This window comes from Oryctolagus cuniculus, chromosome 1, assembly GCF_051225735.1.
Source record: "Oryctolagus cuniculus isolate XC-2025 breed Fujian yellow rabbit chromosome 1, ASM5122573v1, whole genome shotgun sequence".
Taxonomy (NCBI): Eukaryota; Metazoa; Chordata; class Mammalia; order Lagomorpha; family Leporidae; genus Oryctolagus; species Oryctolagus cuniculus.
This window is the reverse complement of record NC_142867.1, coordinates 196,636,679-196,659,426: the sequence shown is the minus strand read 5'-3', so window position 1 is coordinate 196,659,426 and position 22,748 is coordinate 196,636,679. Positions and strand designations below refer to the sequence as shown.

General features: G+C 45.4%; 1 protein-coding gene across 2 annotated transcripts; it reads right to left on the bottom strand.

Moving 5' to 3' along the window:
• Nucleotides 1-322: 322 nt before the first annotated feature.
• On the bottom strand, nucleotides 323-12,305 carry DNAJA1 (DnaJ heat shock protein family (Hsp40) member A1). 2 transcript variants are annotated; one of them, XM_051844691.3, is made up of 9 exons: nucleotides 12,198-12,305; nucleotides 10,902-11,060; nucleotides 10,609-10,786; nucleotides 8,788-8,892; nucleotides 8,376-8,603; nucleotides 4,786-4,900; nucleotides 2,814-2,929; nucleotides 2,410-2,510; nucleotides 323-1,536 (listed from the first exon to the last, which is right to left on the bottom strand). In XM_051844691.3, the coding sequence occupies exons 2-9, from the start codon at nucleotides 11,031-11,033 to the stop codon at nucleotides 1,318-1,320; spliced, it is 1,194 nt and encodes a 397-aa protein (XP_051700651.1). In that variant the 5' UTR covers nucleotides 11,034-11,060; nucleotides 12,198-12,305; the 3' UTR covers nucleotides 323-1,317. The 2 variants fall into 2 exon arrangements, with proteins under 2 accessions (XP_051700651.1, XP_051700644.1); XM_051844684.3 differs by having other exon boundaries at nucleotides 10,902-11,046.
• Between the last annotated feature and the right edge of the window lie 10,443 nt (nucleotides 12,306-22,748).

Genomic DNA, 22,748 nt, shown 5'->3' with positions numbered 1-22,748 from the left:
GGAGAGAGCAGTTTGTTTCTTCTTTTAAACTCAAAAGTGTTCCCTGGGGGAAACTAAGATACAGGCCACTTCCAGGCTGGCCATGCTGAAGCTTCCCGACTATACTAGATCCAGAACCAGAGGCAGGCTACACAGCCACGAAGTTCTCTTGTGTTCCACACTTTAGTGTCTGCAGTTTTCTAAGCTCCTTTTTCTTCATTACCCAGTCCTCCATTTTGACTAATCTTAACTAGCTAAAATGAAGTTACATATCTTTAAAAAGTTAGAAGGCAATGCTTTGATGGATCTGGGAAAAAAAAGCCTGTAGTGACACACATCAGAATGCTTTGTTAATCAGTATATTAAGGAGACATTCATACATTTCAAGAATTGCTTAAATTCTGATACCCAGATTTTAAGCAGGTGAACATGACTTTTAAACATACAATTAAAGCTATTCATAATTTGCTATACTACCAGCATTAAATGACAGTTACTTTGGAGCATAAGTCAAATGGTTTAAAGTAAGCCTGTAACACCTAAGGAATACCTTCCTATATTATACATGCAAATTATTTTCTCCACATAAAGGTCTCTTTAATTTCTAAATTATCCAGCTCTAGAAGTCACTACTCAGGGGCTTATCATGGTCCAAAAAGGGGACTGGTCAACATACTTTTTATATATATGTTTTTATATATTTATATATATATACTTAAAAAGATGGCATAGAAGGGAATGCAATTCTAGAAGTACAAGCCCTTAAGAAGCAGCATATTACAAACCCCTTCTTAGAAAGTGATTTCTGTCACTGATATCACAGGCTAAATTATGTATTATGCCATCTTTAACAGTTTAGGCAATAGTATAAATGCAGAATTGGCATCACAATGAATCCCACTTAATACAAATAACTAGACAGACCAATACTTCTCTACAAATTAATTTCTGATTGCCAGTTAAATAGTTTTAATTCCATAAGCTTAACAATGAATGGTCAGACACTGAAGCCAACACATACACCTAGCATTTCGGTCTAAGCTTGTCCATGTAGACAGCTGAAATCAATTACAATGTATGGCTAACAAATGCTAGGGGAACTTTTTTTAAATTAAGTTTTTACAGGTATTTCATCTTGCACACTGAAGTCATACATACAGGGCAAAGTCAGAGCTTTTATATTTGCGTTTATTCTTCATTTAACTTTTAAAACACTACTATAGTTGAATATTAAAACAAAAACAATAGCAAGTAGTGAGCATATTACGGTTATAGTCCTTCACTCATCCATCCACTGCTGCATACAAAATGCCAGCAGTGCCTTCTTCACTGGCCCCATTAGGAGGTCTGACACTGAACACCCCCTCTGGGATGATGTTCATCATCCTCGTATGCTTCTCCATTATAATGGCGCCGTCTTTCCTGATTTGGATCAAAGTCCACGAGTTCTACCTGATCCATTTCATCAGTCTCTTCTACTTCCTTCCTCTCAGGGAGAAGTTTTTCCAGCAAAGAGAGTTTATCAGGAGAGAGAAAGCCATTTTCAGGGAAGTTTACCTACAAAAAAGAAATTTCAATTTAATTCATCATTAGCTCCTTAGACAAAGTATCATGGACCCATTTTCCAGAGGAAAAAACATACTATCTTTACTAGACTTTAAGGACTATGGCAAAAGTCAGGTTTTAAAAAACAAGATCCTTATAAAATCTTTAACATAAGAACCATTCTATACCTTTTCAAGAGAGAAAAAAAGACATTCTCAAAAAGGTCATCTTCAGCCAAAAACATTTTCATTAATGTGTTTGTGGGTGAGAGACCCACTTAAAGACTAAGTGGGAGCGGGACCAGTGCTTTGGCGTAGTAGGCTAAGCCTGTGCCTGTGGGGCTGGCATCCCATATATGGGTGCTGGTTCAAGTCCCAGCTGCTCCTTTTCCAATCCAGTTCTCTGCTTATAGCCTGGGAGAGCAGCAGAATATGGCCCAAGTGCTTGGGTCGCTGCAGCCATGTGGGAGACCTAGAGGAGGTGCCCAGCTCTTGACTGGCTCAGCTCCAGAGGTTGTGGCCACTGGGGAAGTGAACCAGTGGAAAGAAGACCTTTCTCTCTGCCTCTTCCTCTCTAACTCTGCCTCTCCAATAAATAATTTAAAAAATAAAAATAAGTCTAGGGGAAACAGTTGGATTGCTTTATGAATTACCCTATTAAACCAAGCAGCAGTGTTTCACCAAGAAATCAGCATTAGTTATTGTAAAGGTTTTTCTGTTGAACTTTCTAATGCAATAAAATACCCAGTTTCCATATACTCTTTTCAACAGTAAATTAACAACACAAATAAACCTAATCTCAATTTATTGACAAAGAATGTTCAATAGAACAGCAGTATTATATCCATGCATTCTCCTTGCCAAGGATCTGGAATACATAACTCACCTTGAATTCAATGATTAGGCGACCCTTTTCATAAGGTCTACGATAAATTGGCATGCCTTCATTTAGCACACACTTGATATCTCCATGCTTGACAATCTGACCTAAAAACAAACCCAAGTTCTTCTTTAAATATGGTCACATTTTGATGATATGGGGAAAAGAAAAGAAGGCCGTAGCTCACTACCAGGGGTAAACTTACATCACAAAACAATCCTGTTACCTTTTACCTAGGGGGGTTTTCCCAGGGCTCCCCTAAAAGAACCAAGACTTTGTGACTTCATCTCAGCCCAGGGAGGATACATAACCGAATAAAACAGCAGCTTTCGCTCAGTGCCAACATCTCTTAGTTATCAGGAGACAAGAAAACACTGGAGTAGAGAGACACACTTGTCTGGTTCCCGTACCTGGATGAGAGGTGATGACTATGGTTCGGTTGTCAAGAGTGGATATTGGCTTTTGGAAACCACATAATGCTTCGACCAATTGTATGTCCATACACATAAAAAGGTCTTCTCCTCGTCTGTATCAATACAAATATGGCATAAGTTTAGTTTTCCAGGCACCAAGGATTGAAAGCACCACAGCACACAACTTTCTTTTCCCATTCTGAAAAACCCAGCGAAGTTGAGAACTGAGAAAAGCAAGTACCTGGAATCTAGCAGCCCTATTTCCTGGTCAAGGCTTTTGGAAGGATTCCAAAGCCTCTATCACTAGCTACCCCTGAATTATTAGTCTGGTTTCTTTTTTTTTTTTTTTAATTTATTTTTTGACAGGCAAAGTGGACAGTGAGAGAGACAGAGAGAAAGGTCTTCCTTTGCCGTTGGTTCACCCTCCAATGGCCTCCGCGCTGCGGCCGGCGCACCGCGCTGATCTGATGGCAGGAGCCAGGAGCAAGGTGCTTTTCCTGGTCTCCCATGGGGTACAGGGCCCAAGCACCTGGGCCATCCTCCACTGCACTCCCTGGCCACAGCAGAGGGCTGGCCTGGAAGAGGGGCAACCGGGACAGAATCCGGCGCCCCGACCGGGACTAGAACCTGGTGTGCCGGTGCCGCTAGGCAGAGGATTAGCCTAGTGAGCCGCGGCGCCGGCCTAGTCTGGTTTCTTACAGGAGGAAAAATCCCCACAGAGATGCTTAAAAGAAAAAAAACAACAAACCCATACATTAGAGATAGAAGACATTATCCTGTAAAACAAAGCAAACCTGGGGCTGTTCTGGATTATTTAGGTCCTATTGAAATACAACATTGCGGATACAGCCAATTCGAAGGGTAAGATTTTCTCTTTTGATGGACATGAAATTAGCAATGGATATAACAGAACACTCAGTTAACTCTCTTATTATTTTTTTGACAGGCAGAGTGGACAGTGAGAGAGAGAGAGAGAGAGAGAGAGAAAGGTCTTCCTTTGCTGTTGGTTCACCCTCCAATGGCCACCATGGCTGGCGCGCTGCAGCCGGCACACCGCGCTGATCCGATGGCAGGAGCCAGGAGCCAGGTGCTTCTCCTGGTCTCCCATGGGGTGCAGGGCCCAAGCACCTGGGCCATCCTCCACTGCACTCCCTGGCCACAGCAGAGAGCTGGCCTGGAAGAGGGGCAAGCGGGACAGAATCTGGCGCCCCGACCGGGACTAGAACCCCATGTGCTGGCGCCACAAGGCGGAGGATTAGCCTAGTGAGCCGCGGCGCCGGCCTCAATTCACAGTTAACTCTCATTCCTCCTTCTGCTCCAGTTTTCTTTTCTTTTTTTTTTGACAGGCAGAGTGGACAGTGAGAGAGAGAGAGAGAGAGAAAGGTCTTCCTTTGCAGTTGGTTCACCCTCCAATGGCCGCCGCGGCCGGCGCACCGCGCTGATCCAATGGCAGGAGCCAGGAGCCAGGTGCTTTTCCTGGTCTCCCATGGGGTGCAGGGCCCAAGCACCTGGGCCATCCTCCACTGCACTCCCTGGCCACTCTGCTCCAGTTTCAAGTTTCATTATAAACTCAGTATCAACACACATACTTTTGCACCCCTTGTCACCTGCTACTTATTTATGCTCACACAAACCATCTCCTAATCCAAACACCTTTGAAGTTCCAGATCAGGTAACAGATTTGAGACAGTAAACTAAAATCTGATCTTGTTTTCATCTTCTTAAAATTGAGACATTAATAGCACCTTGGACACATTACACACAGCCTAATCTTTCTGATAGATTTTTCTAGAGTGAAGCCTATGAAATCTGACCATACTTCAAAAAAGTTATTGAAAAATGGCATTAAAATACACTTTTCCCATACCTCTTTCTTGTATTAAGACAAATGGAAAGCTCATTAAAATAAAACAAAAATAAACCTCAAATATGCAAGCTGTTCATTTTAGTGGCTGATTAAAATCTTTACCGGGTAAAAACAGCATGGTCCTTCTGATCTAACACAATGATAATATCTCCTGGCTCCAGTCCTGGTTCTTGGTCTCCTTCACCATGGAATGTTATCTTCTGGCCATCTTTCATGCCTAAAACACAAAAGATTAATTTTGTACTCTTATTGAATATCGAAGACTAAGGTCAGAATCACAAAAATAACTGTGTAATAAAATGAGAGTCTATGCAGGGACTAAAATATCACAGAAATGACTAAACACACACACACACACACACACACCTAATTACTTCAAGTTGCTGCTGAAAAAAACTATCAAAGTGAACACCACACACTCTACAAGCAAACAGACAAGGCTTCAACCTTCAGAGTTATTTTTTGGCAAGATTACCCTGGAGAATCAGGTTGTACAACCTTCCTTAAGTCTCCGCTTTCTCAGACACCTACCTCATTAGAGCTGTTGAAAGGATTAAATAAAAAGATCCATGCTGGCACCAATCAATGGCTGGCAAACATTACAATCAACAGATGTTAACTATTTCAACTTCATCAGAGTACTTCTACTCAATCTAATAGCACTGTAAACAGATTTTTTTCCTTATTGTACTCTTATTGTACTAGTTTTGATAAACGGGAAACCCATATATAAGGCTGAAAAAGTTTAGACATTTGGGACCGGCGCTATGGTGTAGTAAGTTAAGCCTCTGCCTGTGGTACCGGCATCCCATATGGGCACCGGTTCCAGTCCTGGCTGCTTCACTTCTGATCCAGCTCTCTGCTAATGCACCTGGCAAAGCAGTGGAGAACAGCCCAAGTACTTGGGCTCCTGCACCCATGGGGAAGGCTAGGAAGAAGCTCCTGGTTCCTGATTGGCCTAGCTCTGACCGCTGCAGCCATTTGGGGAGTAAACCAATGGATGAAGACATCTCTCTGTACTCTGCCTTTCAAATAAATATACCTTAAAAAATTAGAAATTTAAGAAGAATCATTCTGTTGAGGGGAAGGTGTTTGGCATAGCAGTTAAGATGCTCCCTGGAGGGGCTGGTGCTGTGGTGTTGCAGCTAAGCCACTGAATACAATGCCAGGATCCCATATGGGCACCAGTTCAAGTCCTGGCTCTCCACTTCTGATCTAGCTCCCTGCTAATGCACCTGGGAAAGCAGCAGCAGATGGCCCAAGTGCTTGGGCCCCTACACCCACGTGGGAGACCCGGAAGAAGCTCCTGGCTTTGGGTTGGCGCAGCTCCGACCGTTGCAGCCAACTGGGGAGTGAACCAGTGGATGGATGACCTCTCTGCCTCTCCTCTCTCTGCTTAACTCTTTAAAATAAATACATAAATCTTAAAAAAAAAAAAAAAAAAAAAAAAGGAATGACACTTGTTGGAAGGGCCAGCACTGTGGTGTAGCAGGTAAAAACTCTGCCTATTGGGCCAGAACTGTGGTACAGTAGGTTAAAGCCCTGGCCTGCATCCCATATGGGTGGCTGTCCCACTTCTGATTTAGCTCTCTAATGAACCTGGAAGAGCAGTGGAAGATGGCCCAAATCCTTGGGCCTCTGCACCCACATGGGAGACCTGAAAGAAACTCCTGGCTTCAGATCAGCTCAGCTCTGGTCATTATGGTCATTTGGGGAGTGAACTAGCGGATGGAAGACCTGTCTCTACTTCTCTCTGTAACTCTTTCAAACAAAGTCTTAAAACAAAAAAAGCCTCTGTCTGCAGAACTGGCATCCCATAAGGGCACCAGTTCGAGTCTGGCCGCTCCATTTCCTATCCAGCTCCCAGCTAATGTGCCTGGGAAAGCAGCGGAAGATGACCCATGTGCATGGACCTTTGCACCCACTTGGGAGACCCATGAGAGAAGCTTTTGGGTCCTGATTGGCCCAGCTCCAGCTGATGTGACCTTTCTGGGAGTGAACCAGTGGATGGAAGCTCTTTCTCTCCAACTCTGCCTTAAATTAAAAAAGATGCTCTTCAAGACACCCACATCCCTTATCTGGGTTCAAGTTTCAGCTCCACTCCCGATTCCAGCTTCCTGTTACTGGGCACCCCTGACAGCTCAAATTCCTGGGTCCTAGCCACCCTTGTGGAAGACTTGATTTCAGTTCCGAATTCCTGTCATTAGCCTTATCCAGAGCTAGCTGCTGCAGGCATTTGGGGAGTAAACCAGTAGATGGAAGCTCCCTGCCTTTCAAGTAAAATGAGAATTAAAAAACAAAACAAAAAAACTCTGGTGGCTGGCACTGTGGCACTGCCTATGATGCTGGCCATCTCATATGGAAGCCAGTTTGATTCCTAGCTGGTCCACTTCCCATCCAGCTTCCTGCTAATGTCTTAGGAAAGCAGTGGAAGATGGTCCAAGTATTTCAGTCTCTCTACCCGCGTGGGAGACCTGGAAAATTATCCTAGCTTTGGCCTGGCCCAGCCCTGGCTATTGTGGCCATTTGGGGAATAAACCAGGGATGGAAGATTGATCTCTACCTATCTAATTCTTAATTCTGCCTTTCAAGCAGCAGCAGGACTGCACTCGGGAAGAAGCCAAGAACTCAATCTAGGTTTCCTGTGTGGGCAGCAGGACCCCAATTACTTGAGCCATTACTGCTGCCTCTATTGCATTCGCAAGAATGCTGCAGTCAGAACTGGAGCTAGGGATTAAACTCAGGCACTCTGGTATGGGATGCAGGGACCTTCACTAGGTACATGCCTGCCTTGTATGTATCTCTCTTAAATAAGGACTTAAATCATAACACCAGCATCAGACACTAATAAATAATCTTTCTTAATCATGTAAGAGGCAAACTACCTTGTTACACCAGTAAAACAATTAACTCAGCCAGGTTTTCCTGGTTGTTCTGTATTACTGTAAAGAGCATCATGAATAAGCACAGCATACACAAATGGCTTCAACTGCAACAGAGGTCCTATGTATAGGCTAGTGGCAGAAGAGTAGACTTCTGGAAATTATTCTAAGGACAATGCTACCAAACATAGGCCCAATGAGAAAAATACAGATTTGTGAAACTCAAAAAGCAAATTTTCTTGAGAAAATATGGGAGGAGAGGTGCCAGTATCACGATTCCTATTGAAGAATACAGCCATCCCTTGATATTCTTAGAGACTTGTTCCTAAAGACAACAAAACCCAAGAATGCTCAAACCCTTGTAAGAAAGATCACAATTCTTTGCCTAAATCCCTCCTCACTCACAAATCCTTAGAAGTATGCATATCCTTTAACCTAATAATTCCTAAGAAAATCAGTACAAAGAATCTAATATTAAAACGGGTGGAAGAACCATGGTTTCAGAGGTGACAAGTTTGGAACACTTAAATCATTTACAGTGCCAACTGATATCAAAGTCACTTCTATTACATTAGTCCATTAAGTCCCAAGTTTTTAATTTTGTGGACATCCCAATGTTTATTTCAAAGTTATTGTTAAATGTTATTGCTCAATTTAAGTCTTTATATATGTCTTACATATAGAATGATGGGATGAGGTTTTCTTGGGTATTAGGCCACAAATAAAACCTAATTAATGACAATTTACATAATATTAATAAACCTGCCATAGTACTCCAAACTTCAGAATGGTAAGTGGTTCAGAACTCACCTTTGTCAATATGAACTTCTAGAATTTTCTTCTCTCGAACTATTTTCCTTCCATTGCAGCTTTTACATCTATCTTTAGGACTGATGCGTTCCCCATGGCCCTGGCACTCCATGCATACAGATTGAATCTGCTGAACCATTCCAGGTCCTATCTGATGAATCCTTATTTGCATTCCAGTACCTCGGCAATTGGGACAGCACTCTACTGCTCCTTTCTTACCGCCTCGGCCTAAACAGTTTAAAAAACATTATGTATGAATTTAGTAGTAGACAGAGTAACGAATTCATAGGACAGTTCTTAAACACTCAATACTTAAATATTTTCAAGGTATGATGGAGAATTGTCCTAAAGAATATGTAACTCATTTTATTAAGACTAAGAATCTGAAAATTTAAACATTAGAAGACCATACCTTCACATTTGTCACAAATCACATTCTTCTGTAGAGCTAGTTTCCTTGTTGCACCATTATATAAATCTTCTAAGGTTACCGAGAGTTGATGAACCACATTTTTACCTGGAACAAGGTATTGCACATTAAAAATCTAAGATGTTGCATCTTACTTGTGAAGGCACCCCAAAAACAGAGCAAACAATTAAAGGCGAATCACAGCATACATCTGTTGAGCACTTATACACAGAATATTTACATTACTATATACAGTTCTCCAAATGAGAAACACTGGGTCAGAAACTAATCTGCCTAAGCATACAGACCTGGCAATGAAATACATCAAAAATATTAGCTGAAAAAAAATCACTTGAGAAAAATCAATTTTTAATATGCACAATTCACAATAATCCAAACGTGTCTGTCACGACAGTCTGAAGCTTTCACTTAGTATGTGGTATTGAGCAACCTGGCCTATTACTTCATCCAAAAATTATTTAGCACAGTACATTCCCATTAATCAAAATGGGCCAGGGTAACTGATTTGAATTACCACGGAAGAATACTCACTCCTTCTGCCTGATTTGGTACGAACAGTACATTTACTGCTGTTCTTATACAACCTTATACCCTTTATACGAAGGGTTGTCCAACTTTCTGTAGTGTTTGAAATGTTTTATATCTGTTGTCCAATATAGCAGCAACTAGTTACATGTTAGTGAACACATAAATGTGGTTACTGTGACAATGAAATTGCATTATTTTTGTTTTACATTAAACTAAAAGAGACCTGCATGCCCAGTGGCTAAATAGGAGTACCATACTTCAGGTCAGGATCACATAAGGATATTGAGACGGAAGTGAAATCACTATCAATGGTTGGTTAATAAGTTCCTAGCTTGTGATCCTTCCACAAGGACTTTATCCACCACAGTATTGCCTTATGCCTAACTGAAAATAAGTTCAGGCACCTTTCTGTACAATATGCCTATTTTTTTTTAACTTTATAATGAATATGAAGTACCATCAACTATATCCTTCTACTTCTAGAGATAGTTTGCCAGTATTACCTTTTAGGTCAATTAGTTATTAAAAAAAAAAATGAAAAACTGCAACTACTTCTCTGTGGGACCAACCATCCTAATGATTTACTAAACAAGTGATTTGGACTGCTGACATTGAGATAAATTCCTTAATGCTTTCCTTGAAGACCCTTTAAGAAAAAAGCAAACAATTTAGCCTGTAAGACTACATCAGGAACAAAGTGAAACTGACTTCTCTTGACCAGAGCACTGCAGGAACACTATCTGTAAAGCTGGTAGACTACATCTCCACTAGATAGTAAATGCATACATTTCGACACAAGGCAAATCAAGATTAAACAGGTGGGCTACTTGGAGACAATAAACCCCTGTTTTCAGTTCCAGCTCTGTTGACTTACTATATTAGCTGGAGGAAGTTTTAGGTTTTTGAACTTTAACACATACAATTCAAAAAGAGCACTGTATCTAACAGTGGGTTCTTGGGGTATCGACACCAGAAGGGATCAACGACCTGCGAAAAGGGTCTTGAAAACCATGTTGCTAGGCTTTCTCCCCTTAATTAATGTTTGCAAAATCTATAGAGTTGGATGTATCCAAGGTATTTAAAAGCATTCATTTGTTACCACTTGATTGGCTTTGCTATTTTTAGCTATATCAAATCTCCAATTCTCCAAAACCAGACCATACAGCAAACAGGGGTACTTTATGGTGGGCTTCTAACTTTACATCATCATGCAAACAAGCATTTAAACGTGCTTGGACCAACTATTTTAATTTGCTGCATGCAGACTATTCTTACCTCTCCGTTCTCTCTGCATCCTTCCTCCTCCTCCAAAAAACATATCAAAGATGTCCATGGGGGAGCCAAAACCACCGCCTGCTCCGCCCTCCTTAATTGCTTGTTCTCCTCCTTTGTCATATAATTCCCTTTTCTTTGCATCAGAAAGAACTTCATAAGCTTGAGAAATCTGTTTGAACTGTTTAAGAGGGGGTAAATATCATTTTTGAAAATGTGTCACAAAGCAAAGCCACTCTATTAGACACTCAGTTTCACCTAATACCATATACTATGTTTAAGAGAACACTACTTGCCTTCTCTCCTTCATTTGGATTCTTATCAGGGTGGTACTTTAAGGCCAATTTCCTGTAAGCCTTTTTCAGTTCTTCCTGGGTGGCATTGGGTTTGACCCCCAAAACATCATAGTAAGTGGTTTCTTTCACCATTTTCTACTACAGCCTGAAAAAAGAAAACTGCAATTTTAACCGGTTTCCAACTGCTAGTTCTAAACAGTAAAAATCAGAACCGAGCAAGAGCAGTCTGTTCTTTGCCACATCTGATAAAAGAACAGGGCTTTCACTTTCTCTCTCTCTCTCTCTCTCACACGTAACAATTCCTGCGGTACTTCAGCTGCAAGTTCTAAGACTAAATAGAAGCGAATCATTATCAGGGAATCCAAGAGCCTCCTGCCGGCAGCGCGCTCCCACTCTCCCACACGGAAGCCAGCGGCTGGACTGCCAACATGTCTTCTCAGCAACGGGATTCTCCTTGTCTCCCCTCCCCAGAGGTAGTGCCCGGCGGCAGGAATCAAAGGAGCAACCGCTTCAGTCTGCCGGTCACTACATTATCCGTCTGGGACCTGATCAACGCCATGCAGACGCTCCCCCAGGAACCAGGCATTTGCGCACACGGGGATGAGAGGGTGCTGTTCGAGTTTCGAGGCTGGCCCTGACCTCCAGCCCCCGGGAGCAGACCCTCCTTCAGCCCTTGGCCCGTAGGGGCCACTTCCCGGGAACACGGTTTACAGCTTCCCCGCTTTCACGGCCGAGGCCGGCGCGGCTTACGTGCCGATGGGTCTCCCCCTGCACTTGGGGCCGGCCCGTTACTGTTTCCTTCCTCTCTCCCTCCGCCCCTGCATCGAAAGGGTGGAAGGGGAAGCCCAGCCCTCAACAAAGAGAAGGAGGGGAGACTGGAGAAGCGAAACCCGCAGCACCGCCCGGCTCCTCCCGCAGCCCCTCGCCCCTGCCTCCCTCTGCGCGTGCGCAGCGTTGCCCACCGCCACCCGCCCCCCCACAGCGAGCGCGGGCGAGGGGCCGCGGGGGCGCGCACGGAGGGGGAAGCCCAAGGCGGCAGCTCCTTGGAGACCTCAGGCTGAGGCAGGAGTGGGGGAGGTCCAAGAAAGGAAGCCGGGGGCCCGACCTCTGCGCGCCGCCGCTGGGTTCCCGGGGCACCACATCAGTCTTCCACAGGGGAATCGTGGGTCCAGGAACCGACAACCCTCCCGCCCACGCGGAGCCAACCGTCTTCCCGAAGGCGGCTCCATCCGGCTTCCCGGCGATGCCAATGGCGCCAGCCAGGGGACGAGGGGAAGCGTGAGGGCTGAAACTCACCGGTGAACGGGCTGAGGCCGGCGTGGGGGAGCGAGAAGGAGCGCGTACTGTGCGCAGCTAGGGAAGTCGCCGCTCCTCCGCTTCTCACCGAGCGTTCTGGAAAGTTCCGCCCGGCGCGCCGCAGCCGTCGTCTTTTGTAGCCGAGCCCGGGCGCGTCACCCGCCGGAAGTCCCGCCCCCCGGGGCTGCTGCCACCGCCCCGTGGTTACCTGGGCAACAGCGCGGGGGCACTCGGGCCGGGAAGCGCGGTGCCGAAGGGCCTTGTGGGGGTGGGCGCTAGGCCGGGTTCCCGATGCTCGTGGAATCTTCTGGAGCCGTTTTTTCGGTGCGGCGGTCTCCGTGCGGAACAGGCATAGCCCAGGAGTGGTGCAATTCGCCAGCAGCTTGGGGCGCTCAGCTCAGTGGAGCCATCCGTCGCCGCCGCCGCTTGGGGTGGGGTGGGGGACCGGCTCGGGTACTCGGCCCCCAGTCGGAGCTGTGTGCACCAGGGGAAGCGCTCCGAGCGGAGTGCTGCACCCCTGCGCCCCGTTCGGCGGCTCTGAGTGCGTGCGTTCTGAGCTCTGAGGTTCTGGGAACCTGCTGAGCAGAAAACGCTGAGCAAGGCTGGCCTAACCCCTTAGAGCAGTCGTGTAGGCCGCGGGTCTGGCTCTCGCTTCACGCGCAGTCCTTGGCCTGCTCGCTCACCGAACTGCCAAGTTATTGGGGCGCTTAGGTTATCGGACTTGATGTGTTGGCTCCTGCGTGTTGAGCTTAGGGAGGCAGGGACTGAGCTAAACAGGGGAATGATTGTTGAGTGCCTGCAGGTGAGCTGGGCCAGGGCCTCCTTCTCGGGCCGGGCTTTGGCTGTTTGGCTACAGAGTAGCGGCAAGAGAGTTTAACATTTAAAAAATTAGTTGACCTCGCTTGTGAGCAACTCTCTTCAAAGGGAGACCTTGGGCTTTCTAATGTTGGGGTCAGTACGGGATCAGCAGTGGAATCTGCCTTAGACAGCCAACAAGTGGCATGGAAGCCAGCCCCATTGCTTAGGTTTGGTGGGGGGAGGGGTGCAACTAGTCCCACAAGGGAACCCCAAGGTAGCTGGCCTCAGCAGGAAGGCTCCTACAGGAGTGTTAACCCAGGGTAGCCGGGAAGGTTTCTGTGGAAACTGGGAGTTGAGCCGAGCTCCTTAAAGAAGGGAGAAGACTATGATATTTTTAGGAAAGTAATTGGTTAGATGCTGAGCTAAGGGAGCTGAGACAGCTGGTGGTGAGGCTTCAAGGGTAGTTGGGGAGTATCTTTGCCTCTTGATACATGTGGCTAAGCGAAGGGTTTTGAAAATTTTCCTGGAAGCATCCTACTGCTATCGGCCTCTTACATTGATTCTTTAAAAAAAAAATGTATTTGAACAGGCAAAGTAACAGGGAGAGAGAGACAGAGAGCTTCTATTTGTTAGTTCACTCCCAAAATGGCCACAACAGCCAGGGCTGGGCCAGGCTGAAGCCAGGACCCTGGAACTCCATTCTGGTCTCCCACGTGGGTAGCAGGGGTCCAAGTATTTGGGCCATCTTCTGCTGCTTTCCCAGGCATGAGATGGGAGCTGGATCTGAAACAGGATGACTGGGCCTCCCACATATGGGAGGCTGGAGTCCTAAGTAGGTTAAACTCCAGCACACAGGCCCTGTTTCAGTAATTTAAACTGCATTCCAGTCACTTTGAACTATCTCTAGGTTCTTTCCTTTGTTTTTTTAATTTTTAAAAAAGTTTCTACCTATTTATTTCAAAGAAGGAGATATAGAGAGATCTTGGATTTGCTGGTTCACCCAGCAAATGGCCACAATGGGTAGAGTTGGGCCAGCAGAAGACAAGGAGCTTCATTTGAGTCTCCCACAGGGGTGGCAGGTGCCTAAACACCTGGACCATCTCCCAAAAGGTAGTGCGGGAACCAGAACGAATTAGGATATCTGCTAATAAAGGAAGAGTGTAGGGGTGCTGAGTGTGGGAACATTGAACCATCCAGATGAGTGTCACAGGCAGAGACCAGCAAGGGTGAGAAGTAGAGAACAGTAAACAATAATATTAAATACTGTTCATGGAGTTGTGTTCTTAAGTTCCTTTTACTGTAACTGCATTTGTGAATCTAACATTGGCTAAGCATATGAGGGTATTTCAAAAGTTTGGAGAAATGGAATTAAAATTAAGTTTATTTTGGTGCAAAAATTTATTGAAATCCGTTCAAACTTTTTTCTTGATACCCATTTCGTGAACTTTGTGAAGACACCGTGTCTGGCAATTCACTTTAACAAAGAGTCTTTACGATAAATATTACCATGTCTTGTGTTTCTTAAACATAATCATGTTTCTTTTGCCTCAGGAACCCAACTGAATTCCCTCAACTTTGAGACAGATGCAAGTGTGATAACAAGCCTGAAAACATCTCTTTAAGGCTGCCAATGTACGATTGAAAAATCTGTTATTGAAAATAACTTCTAAAATTTACAAGCTCATTTTTTTTTTAATTTTTTTTTTTTAATTTGACAGAGTTAGCCAGTGAGAGAGAGAGAGAGAGAAAGGTCCTCCCTCCGTTGGTTCATGCCCCAAATGGCCGCTACGGCCGGCGCTGCGCCGATCCGAAGCCAGGAGCCAGGTGCTTCTTCCTGGTCTCCCGTGCGGTCTCCCAAGCACCTGGGCCATCCTCCACTGCCTTCCTGAGCCACAGCAGAGCGCTGGACTGGAAGAGGAGCAGCTGGGACTAGAACCCGGCGCCCATATGGGATGCTGGCGCTGCAGGTGGAGGATTAGCCAAGTGAGCCATGGCGCCGGCCCCACAAGCTCATGTTTTAAGTGAATTAGTTTTTTTAAAAAAGATTTTATTTATTGGAAAGGCAGAGTTACAGAGAGAGAGAGGGAGACTCAGAGAGAGATCTTCCATCTGCTGGTTCACTCCCCAGATGGTTGCAATAGCTGGGGCTGGGCCAGGCTAGAGCCAGGAGTTTCATCTGGGTCTCCCACATGGGTGCAGGGGCCCAAGCTCTTGGGCCATCCTCCACTGCTTTCCTAGGCATATTATCAGGAAGCTGGATCAGAAATGGAGCAGTTGGGATTTGAATTGGTGCCATGTGGGATGCTGGCATTACAGGCAGTGGCTTAACCTGCTACACTACAATGCTGGCTCCAAAAGGTGGTTTCTTTTTTTAAGAAGGAAAAATATGTGTTTGCTTGTATTGCATGTCCGTAGAATATTTCTGAAGGATACTCAGAAATGTGTAATGTGAGGATGCTTTATGGAAGAGCTACGTGCTGGGTAAAGGTAGATGGGATGAAGATGTTACATAATGTTCCCTTTTGTAACTTTTGAAATTTTTTTCAAGTTGATTTATTTATTAGAAAGGCAGAGTGATACATCTTCCATGTACTGGTTCACCCCCCCAAATTGTCACAACTACTAGGGCAAGTCCAGGCTGCAGCCAACTGCCTGAAATTCCATGTGGGTCTCCCAGATAGTTGCAGGGACCCAAGTACTTGGACCATTTTCTACTGCTTTCCCAGGTGCGTTAGTAAGGAGCTGGATTGGGCAGAATAGTCAGGAATTGAATCTGTACTTCAGTGTGAGATGCCAGCATCATGTGGCTTAACTCCCTGTACCATGATGCTGATGCCATTTTTGAATTTTTTAACCCATTTGAGTATGGTAGTTGCTCAAGAAATGAAACTTAAAAAAAAGTGTCCCTCCCTCCCTTTCTGTAATTCTGACATTCAAATGGATAAATAAAAAAATCTTAAAAAAAAAAGGGGGGGGGGACTTGAATTTTATTTTGAAAGCTCATGAGACACTGAAGGATTTTAGGGACCAATATAATCTCTACCAACTGACCTCTTTTTAAGCACCTTCAGGCCCTGTGCTAAACTCTATACAAATGTTGCCATCTTTTAATCTTTATGATAATCCTTTAAAAAAAGAGATTGGTTTATTCATTTAAGAGACAGGAGATAAATCTACCTGCTGGTTAGTCTCTTCCCCTCTCTTTCTGTCCTGTACCTTATAAAAGGAAGTTTTACTTATTTTGATAACATTGGCACCAGGCAGGGTATGACATATAGGAGATTATTTGGTCATTGTTTGTTGGGCTGAATTGAGTTATTATTTTGTGAGTCCTCAGAGATGTTCCAACATAATTTTCTCCATTTTATCTTTTAGGTAATAAAAATTTGAATAACTTGCTATAATATTGTGATAATAATAAGACATATTAGTTTTCATCCCTGGCTTTAGACCAGACTTTCTATAAACCCTTGAAACTTCCTAAGTGCTAAGAGTGAAAGTGGTATCTTTGGTTATTCATAAAAATCTTTGAATCACATCTGAGTTTCTTTTAAAATTTATTTTTATTTTATTTGAAAGAGAGAGAGAGAAGGATCTTCTATCCACTGGTTTACTCCCCAAATGTCTGTGCCAGTTGAGTGTGGGCCACACTGAAACCAAGAGCCAGGAACTCCACCCAAGTCTTCCACATGGATGGCAGGTTCCGGAACTCTTGGGCCGACCTCCTTTGCTTACTCTGGTGCATTCACAGGGAGCTGGAACAGAAGTAGAGTGGTCAGGACTTGAACTGTTTTTTTTTTTTAAGCTGTATTTATAAGAAGCTTAAACACAATTCTAACCAAAGAGATTTGGAAAGTTTCCTAGCTGGTAGCACACTGCAGTGTTGGGAGGGCGAGGCACCTCGAAGGGCATGGGAGCCCTTCCCCAAGCATGTAAGTAACGTGCCTGCCTGAGTTCACTGGGCTGTTCTAGCAGATTACTGAGCATAATAGGAGTGAGTCATGGCAACTTCAGTGTCTCAGCTAGGTGCTGAATGTTTGTGTCCTTTCAAATTCATAGCTTGAAATCCTAACCCCAGGGTGATGGTGTTAGGAGCAGTGGCCTTTGGGAGGGGATTAGGCCATAGGAAGTACCCTCTAGTGTCTCTGAAACCTGATAGAGAGCTTGTGTATTTCCTTCCAATGTGTGAGGATATGTCTTCATCTATGAATCAGGAAACAGCTGATCTGCCAGTGTCTCCAGAATTTAAGAAACAAATGTCTGATGATTGTAATACGCAGTCAGGGGCCAGCGCTGTGTGGCATAGCGGGTAAAGCTGCTGCCTGCAGTGCCGGCATCCCGTATGGGTGCTGGTTCGAGTCCTGGCTGCTCCACTTCCAATCCAGCTCTCTTCTATGGCCTGGGAAAGCAGTAATAGATGGCCCAAGTCCTTGGGCCCCTGCACCCGTGTGGGAGACCCAGAAGAAGCTCTTGGCTCCTGGTTTCAGATCGGTGCAGCTCCAGACTTTCAAATAAATAAGCAGATCTTAAAAAAAAAAAAAAAATACCCAGTCACTGGTATTTTGTTATAGCTGCTCAAACACACCAAGATACCTCAATTCATACTGGGTTGGTCAGAAGTACAGGAGACCTTGGACTTGCAATTGGGAGCAGTTTTGTGGAACTGAATCTTTAACCTGTGGAGTGTGTGCTTTTTTTTTCTTATGTTTTATTAAAAGTCAGAGTTGGGGCCGGCGCCGTGGCTCACTTGGCTAATCCTCCACCTGCAGCGCCAGCATCCCATATGGGCGCTGGGTTCCAGTCCCGGTTGTTCCTCTTCCAGTCCAGCGCTCTGCTGTGGCCCGGGAAGGCAGTGGAGGATGGCCCAAGTGCTTGGGCCCTGCACCTGCATGGGAGACCAGGAGGAAGCACCTGGCTCCTGGCTTCAGATCGGTGTAGCTCCAGCCGTAGCGGCCATTTGAGGGGGTGAACCAACAGAGGTAGGACCTTTCTCTCTGTCTCTCTCACTGTCTAACTCTATCCGTCGAATAAATTAAAAAAAAAAAGATCAGAGGCCGGCACCGCGGCTCAATAGGCTAATCCTCTGCCTGCGGCTTCGGCACACCAGGTTCTAGTCCCAGTCAGGGTGCCGGATTCTGTCCTGGTTGCCCCTCTTCCAGGCCAGCTCTCTGCTGTGGCCCGGGAGTGCAGTGGAGGATGGCCCAAGTGCTTGGGCCCTGTACCCCATGGGAGACCAGGAGAAGCTCCTGGCTTCGGATCAGCGTGATGCGCTGGCCACAGCGCACCGGCCACGGCGGCCACTGGAGGGTGAACCAATGGCAAAAAGAAGACCTTTATCTCTGTCTCTCTCACTGTCCACTCTGCCTGTCAAAAAAAAAAAAAAAAAAATTAGAGTGACAGGGAGAAAGACTTTCTGTCTGCTGTTTCACTGCCCAAATGGCCACAATAGCCAGGGCTGGACCAGGCTGAAGCCAGGGGTCAGGAATTCCATTAGTGTCTTCCACATGGGTGGTAGGGAACAAGCACTTGGCCCATCCTCTGCTGTTTTCCCAAGCGCATTAGCAAGAAGCTGGATCACAGGCAGAGCAAGCTGGGACTTGAACCAGCACTCAATATGGGTTGCGGGCATTGCAAGCAGTCGCTTCATCAGTTGCTGGTCCCAGTTAATTTAAAAAATTTATACTTTGTTTATCTGAAAGGCTAGAGTTAGAGGGAAAAACAGAGATAGAGCGAGCAAGCAAGCGAGGGTGAGCTATCTTCCATCTGCTAGTTCACTCCCTAAATGGCTGCAGTGGTTTGGACTGTGCCAGGCTGAAGCCAGGATCCCAGAGGTTCTTCCAGGTCTCCCACGTGGGTGTAGGGATCCAAACATTTGGGCCTTCTTTGGCTGCCTTCCCAAGCCCATTAGCAGGGAACTGGGAGCAGCTGGGTCTTGAACCGGTGCTCATCACTGATGCCAGTGTCAGAGGCAGTGGCTTAGCCTGCTACACCACAGTACCGGCCTGGGCCCTAGTTTTATTTCCAGACAAGGTTTTTCTTTTGTTTTGTGATATATCCCAAGCATCTGGGATACTGGAACAGAGTAGGTGCTCAGTAAATGTTTATGGAACGACTGACTGGCTATGTGAATACACATCGTGCTGGATTTCGTGCAGGCACTGGGTTTATAGTTGTAAGACTGCAGAGAAGTTTCCTGCACTCATGGAACCCATGGAACAGCACATTCTAGTAAGTGTTCCATCTGTCTGGGCTACCTGTATCCAAGAAACATCAGAGTACCTAATTGCTGAGTACAGAGTGGCTTTCCTCTTAGCAGTGAGCGCTTTCCAAATAAGCATGCTTTTAAGTTTTAAAAACAATCTAAAAAAGTGGCAAGAGAGCAGAAGGGTAATGCACTCTCTTCAGTTACTCTAAGTTAAAAGCCTACCAAAAAAATGGATGCAAGGAAGCCCTGTGGAAATGACTTTAGGCTGTTGTAAACAATTTCCATGATATCCCAGTGAATCCATGGTATGCCATCAACATCCTGGCTGAGTATTGTTTTTATCTTCTTGCTCTTGGCAAGAACTTAATTCTGTATGAAGGTTGATTCATTTTGAGGAAGCTGTAGAGCATCCTCAACAAAACTCAGGCAACGGAAAAACTCAACTCATACGTGATCCCTCTGCCAGGTACTCTCGTGTGCTTTGGGGATTAATAAGCCCTGTCCTGTTCCCACGTTACCCTGTGGATACACCTCTTTCATGGCATTCATGTCAATGTATGTACTGCATTATAAACGTTGGAGGCAATGCCTTCTTCCAGAAGGTTCATTTCCAAAGATACAACGAACACCCACACATCCAAAGATGCCATAACTGAAAGTGTGGAGAGTGAAGAAATAAAAATATAAGTGGAAACAAAACAGAGCCATAGGAAAAACTATAACTACATATAGGAATGGCCTTCACGTTTGCTGCTACTGGGCCATAATATTTGTAAACTGATAGTCTAGTTGGTGCCATAATTCCTGGTGTCCTAAGATGAAAAACAAACCCGTTTTTCTGAAGAGGGAAAACTGTTCCTGGAGCTGAGATCAGATTGGAAGGCCTCCCAGAGAGGCTTATGAAGAACACATTGTGTTGTGGGAGGAGCAGGGACCTTGACAGCATCCCTGACCCACGTCCAGCTCAGAGGATTGCTTCTCACAGCCTGATGGCTGCACAAAGCCAGTTCACTGGGATAGAGCAGTGCTTCTGAGGGGGACTGGCTTGCTGATGGTGACTTGGCAGTTTTTTTTTTTTTAAATGATTTATTGGGCCTGGCACCGTGGTGCCGGCATCCCATATGGGTGCTGGTTCAAGTTCTGGCTGCTCCACTTCCGATCCATCTCTCTGCTATGGCCTGGGAAAGCAGTAGAAGATGGCCCAGGTCCTTGGGCCCCTGCATCCATGTGGAAAATCTGGAAGAAGCTCCTGGCTCCTGTCCTCAGATTGGCACAGCTCCAACCGTTGAGGCTACTTGGGGAGTGAGCCAGCGGATGGAAAACCTCTCTCTCTGCCTCTGCCTCTACCTCTCTGTAACTCTGCCTTTCAAATAAATAAATCTTTTAAAAGAGAGGAAAAGGCAGAGAGAGAGAGCGAGAGAGAATCTTCCATTTGCTGGTTCACTGCCCAAGTGGCCACAATGGCTGGAGCTGGACTGATCCAAATCCAGGAGCCAGGAGCTTTTTCCGGGTCTCCCATGCGGGTGCAGGGGCCCAAGCACTTGGGCCATCTTCCACTGCTTTCCCAGGCCACAGCAGAGAGCTGGATCGGAAGCAGAGCAGCCAGGACTCAAACTGGTGCCCACATGGGATGCTAGCACTGCAGGCAGCAGTTTTACCCCATACGCTGCAGTGCTGGCCTCTTGGCAGTGTTTTATGTCCAATACCCAGCATACTAATTGGCATGTAACAGGTGTCAAGAAATGTTTGTTGAGTGAATGTCTGATGGAGAAAACCCAGTTAGAAGAGTCCCTTCCTATAGGAAGGTTCTGAATACCTAGACCAGAAGTCGTGCATTTGGAGAGTGAACCAGCAGATGGAAAAATTGCTCTCTTTTGCTCTCTCTCTCTCACTCTCTCTCTCTTCCTGTCACTATTTGTTTCAAATAAAAATGAATAATTCTATTTTAAAAGGTAATGTAGCTATTAAACTGAGAGGTCAGCACAGAGGTGACTTTGTAAAGGCTGTTGGCTGAAATCTAGACTCCTCTATCCAGGCTGCTCCTCAGAGCACAGGTGGGGCTGGGAATGGTGCCAAGGTCACCTTTGCCATCAATACCTGTGCTGAGCCACAGGTCATAGTAGCACCACCAGAGGGACTCAGCAGTGAGCTAGTAGCTACTGACTCATGGCTGTTTATAGTCCTGTTGGGAGACTGGGGTTGGGCTGAGCCCACAGGTTGAGACGTTTTAGCTGCCACAGTTGGAGACCTAGGAGTAGAGCCTATGTAGGAGCCTTTATTCCTGGTGATTTTCACCACTCGCTCTAGACTTCATCTTCCTGTTGTCATTGATACGGAAAGGGCACTTTGGGTTAGGAGTTCAGCCCGTACGGGCAGCCATCTACCTGCCTTATCAGGGTGCTGTCTTCATCTTGAAGTGATGATGAAGACATTCATCTTCTGCCTAACCTTGTCTTTTTCTCACAACAGCAATGGCACTGCTAGACCTAAGACAAGAAACTTGAAAAGGCAGTGTAGTCATTAAAAATATTAATTTGGGGGCCTGGCACTATGGTGTAGTAGGTAAAGCTGCCGCCAGCTGTGCCAGCATCCCATATGGGTGCCAGGTGAGTCCTGCTGCTCCACTTCCGATCCAACTGCCTGCTAATGAACCCAGGAAAGCAGCAGAAGATGGCCCAAATGCTTGGGTCCCTGCATACATGTAGGAGACCCAGATGAAGCTTCTGGCTCCTGGCTTCAAACTGGCCCAGCTGTGGCCATTGTGGACATTTGGGGAGTGAACCAACAGATGGAAGACCTCTCTCTCACTGTAACTCTGCCTTTCAAATAAATAAATGAATGAATAAATCTTTTGTAAAAATGCAAAAAAAAAAAAAAAAAAAAAAAGGAAAGATAACAGTATGAATTTGGAAGCTGACTCCGGGGTTTGAATGCTGGCTGAGCCATGGGCCAGTTACCTGTCCTTTCTGGACCTCAGTTTGCTCATCTGTAAGAGGGAATAATAATAGTTCCTATCCCATAGGGTGCTTCTGAGGACTAAATAAGGTTTTGTTTATGGTTTTATTTATTTAAGAGAGAGTTACAGAAAGAGAGAGACACAGTTCGGCATCCATATGGGATGCTGGTGCCACAAGTAGAGGTTTGGCCTACTACGCCACAGCACCAGCCAGGACTAAATAAGTTAATAAGTGTAAAGTGCTTGGAATGCCATCTGAATGTAGAAAACACATCTGTGTTTGCTATTAACAACAGTGGTCTTAAGAATTACTGTCCTACTCACACGAGCAAATAATCTAGCTAGTGAATCAGTATGTTGATCTAAAATATCAATCAAGTGCCTTATGTGTACCAGGAGCTTTGCCTAGGTCAGTGAACCAATGTTGACCAATCCAGACATAATGCCTTCCCTCATGGAACTTAGCAGTGAGCTCAGACACAGACATTAAACCAACAACACTTATGCAAATATAGAAGCCAACTCTCCTAGTAGGGAAGTTGAGCCTCAATTCAAATTTCAGACATTTCAACCTTGGGAATTCCAGCGCATA

Coding starts and splice junctions, on each gene's coding strand:
- DNAJA1 (XM_051844691.3), bottom strand. CDS start 11,033: ATGGTGAAAGAAACCACTTACTATGATGTTTTGGGGGTCAAACCCAAT. Junction 8,893..10,608: donor GATGCAGAGAGAACGGAGAG/GTAAGAATAGTC, acceptor ACCTTGTTCCAG/GTAAAAATGTGGTTCATCAA. Junction 4,901..8,375: donor AGAAGTTCATATTGACAAAG/GTGAGTTCTGAA, acceptor TTTGTGTTTTAG/GCATGAAAGATGGCCAGAAG.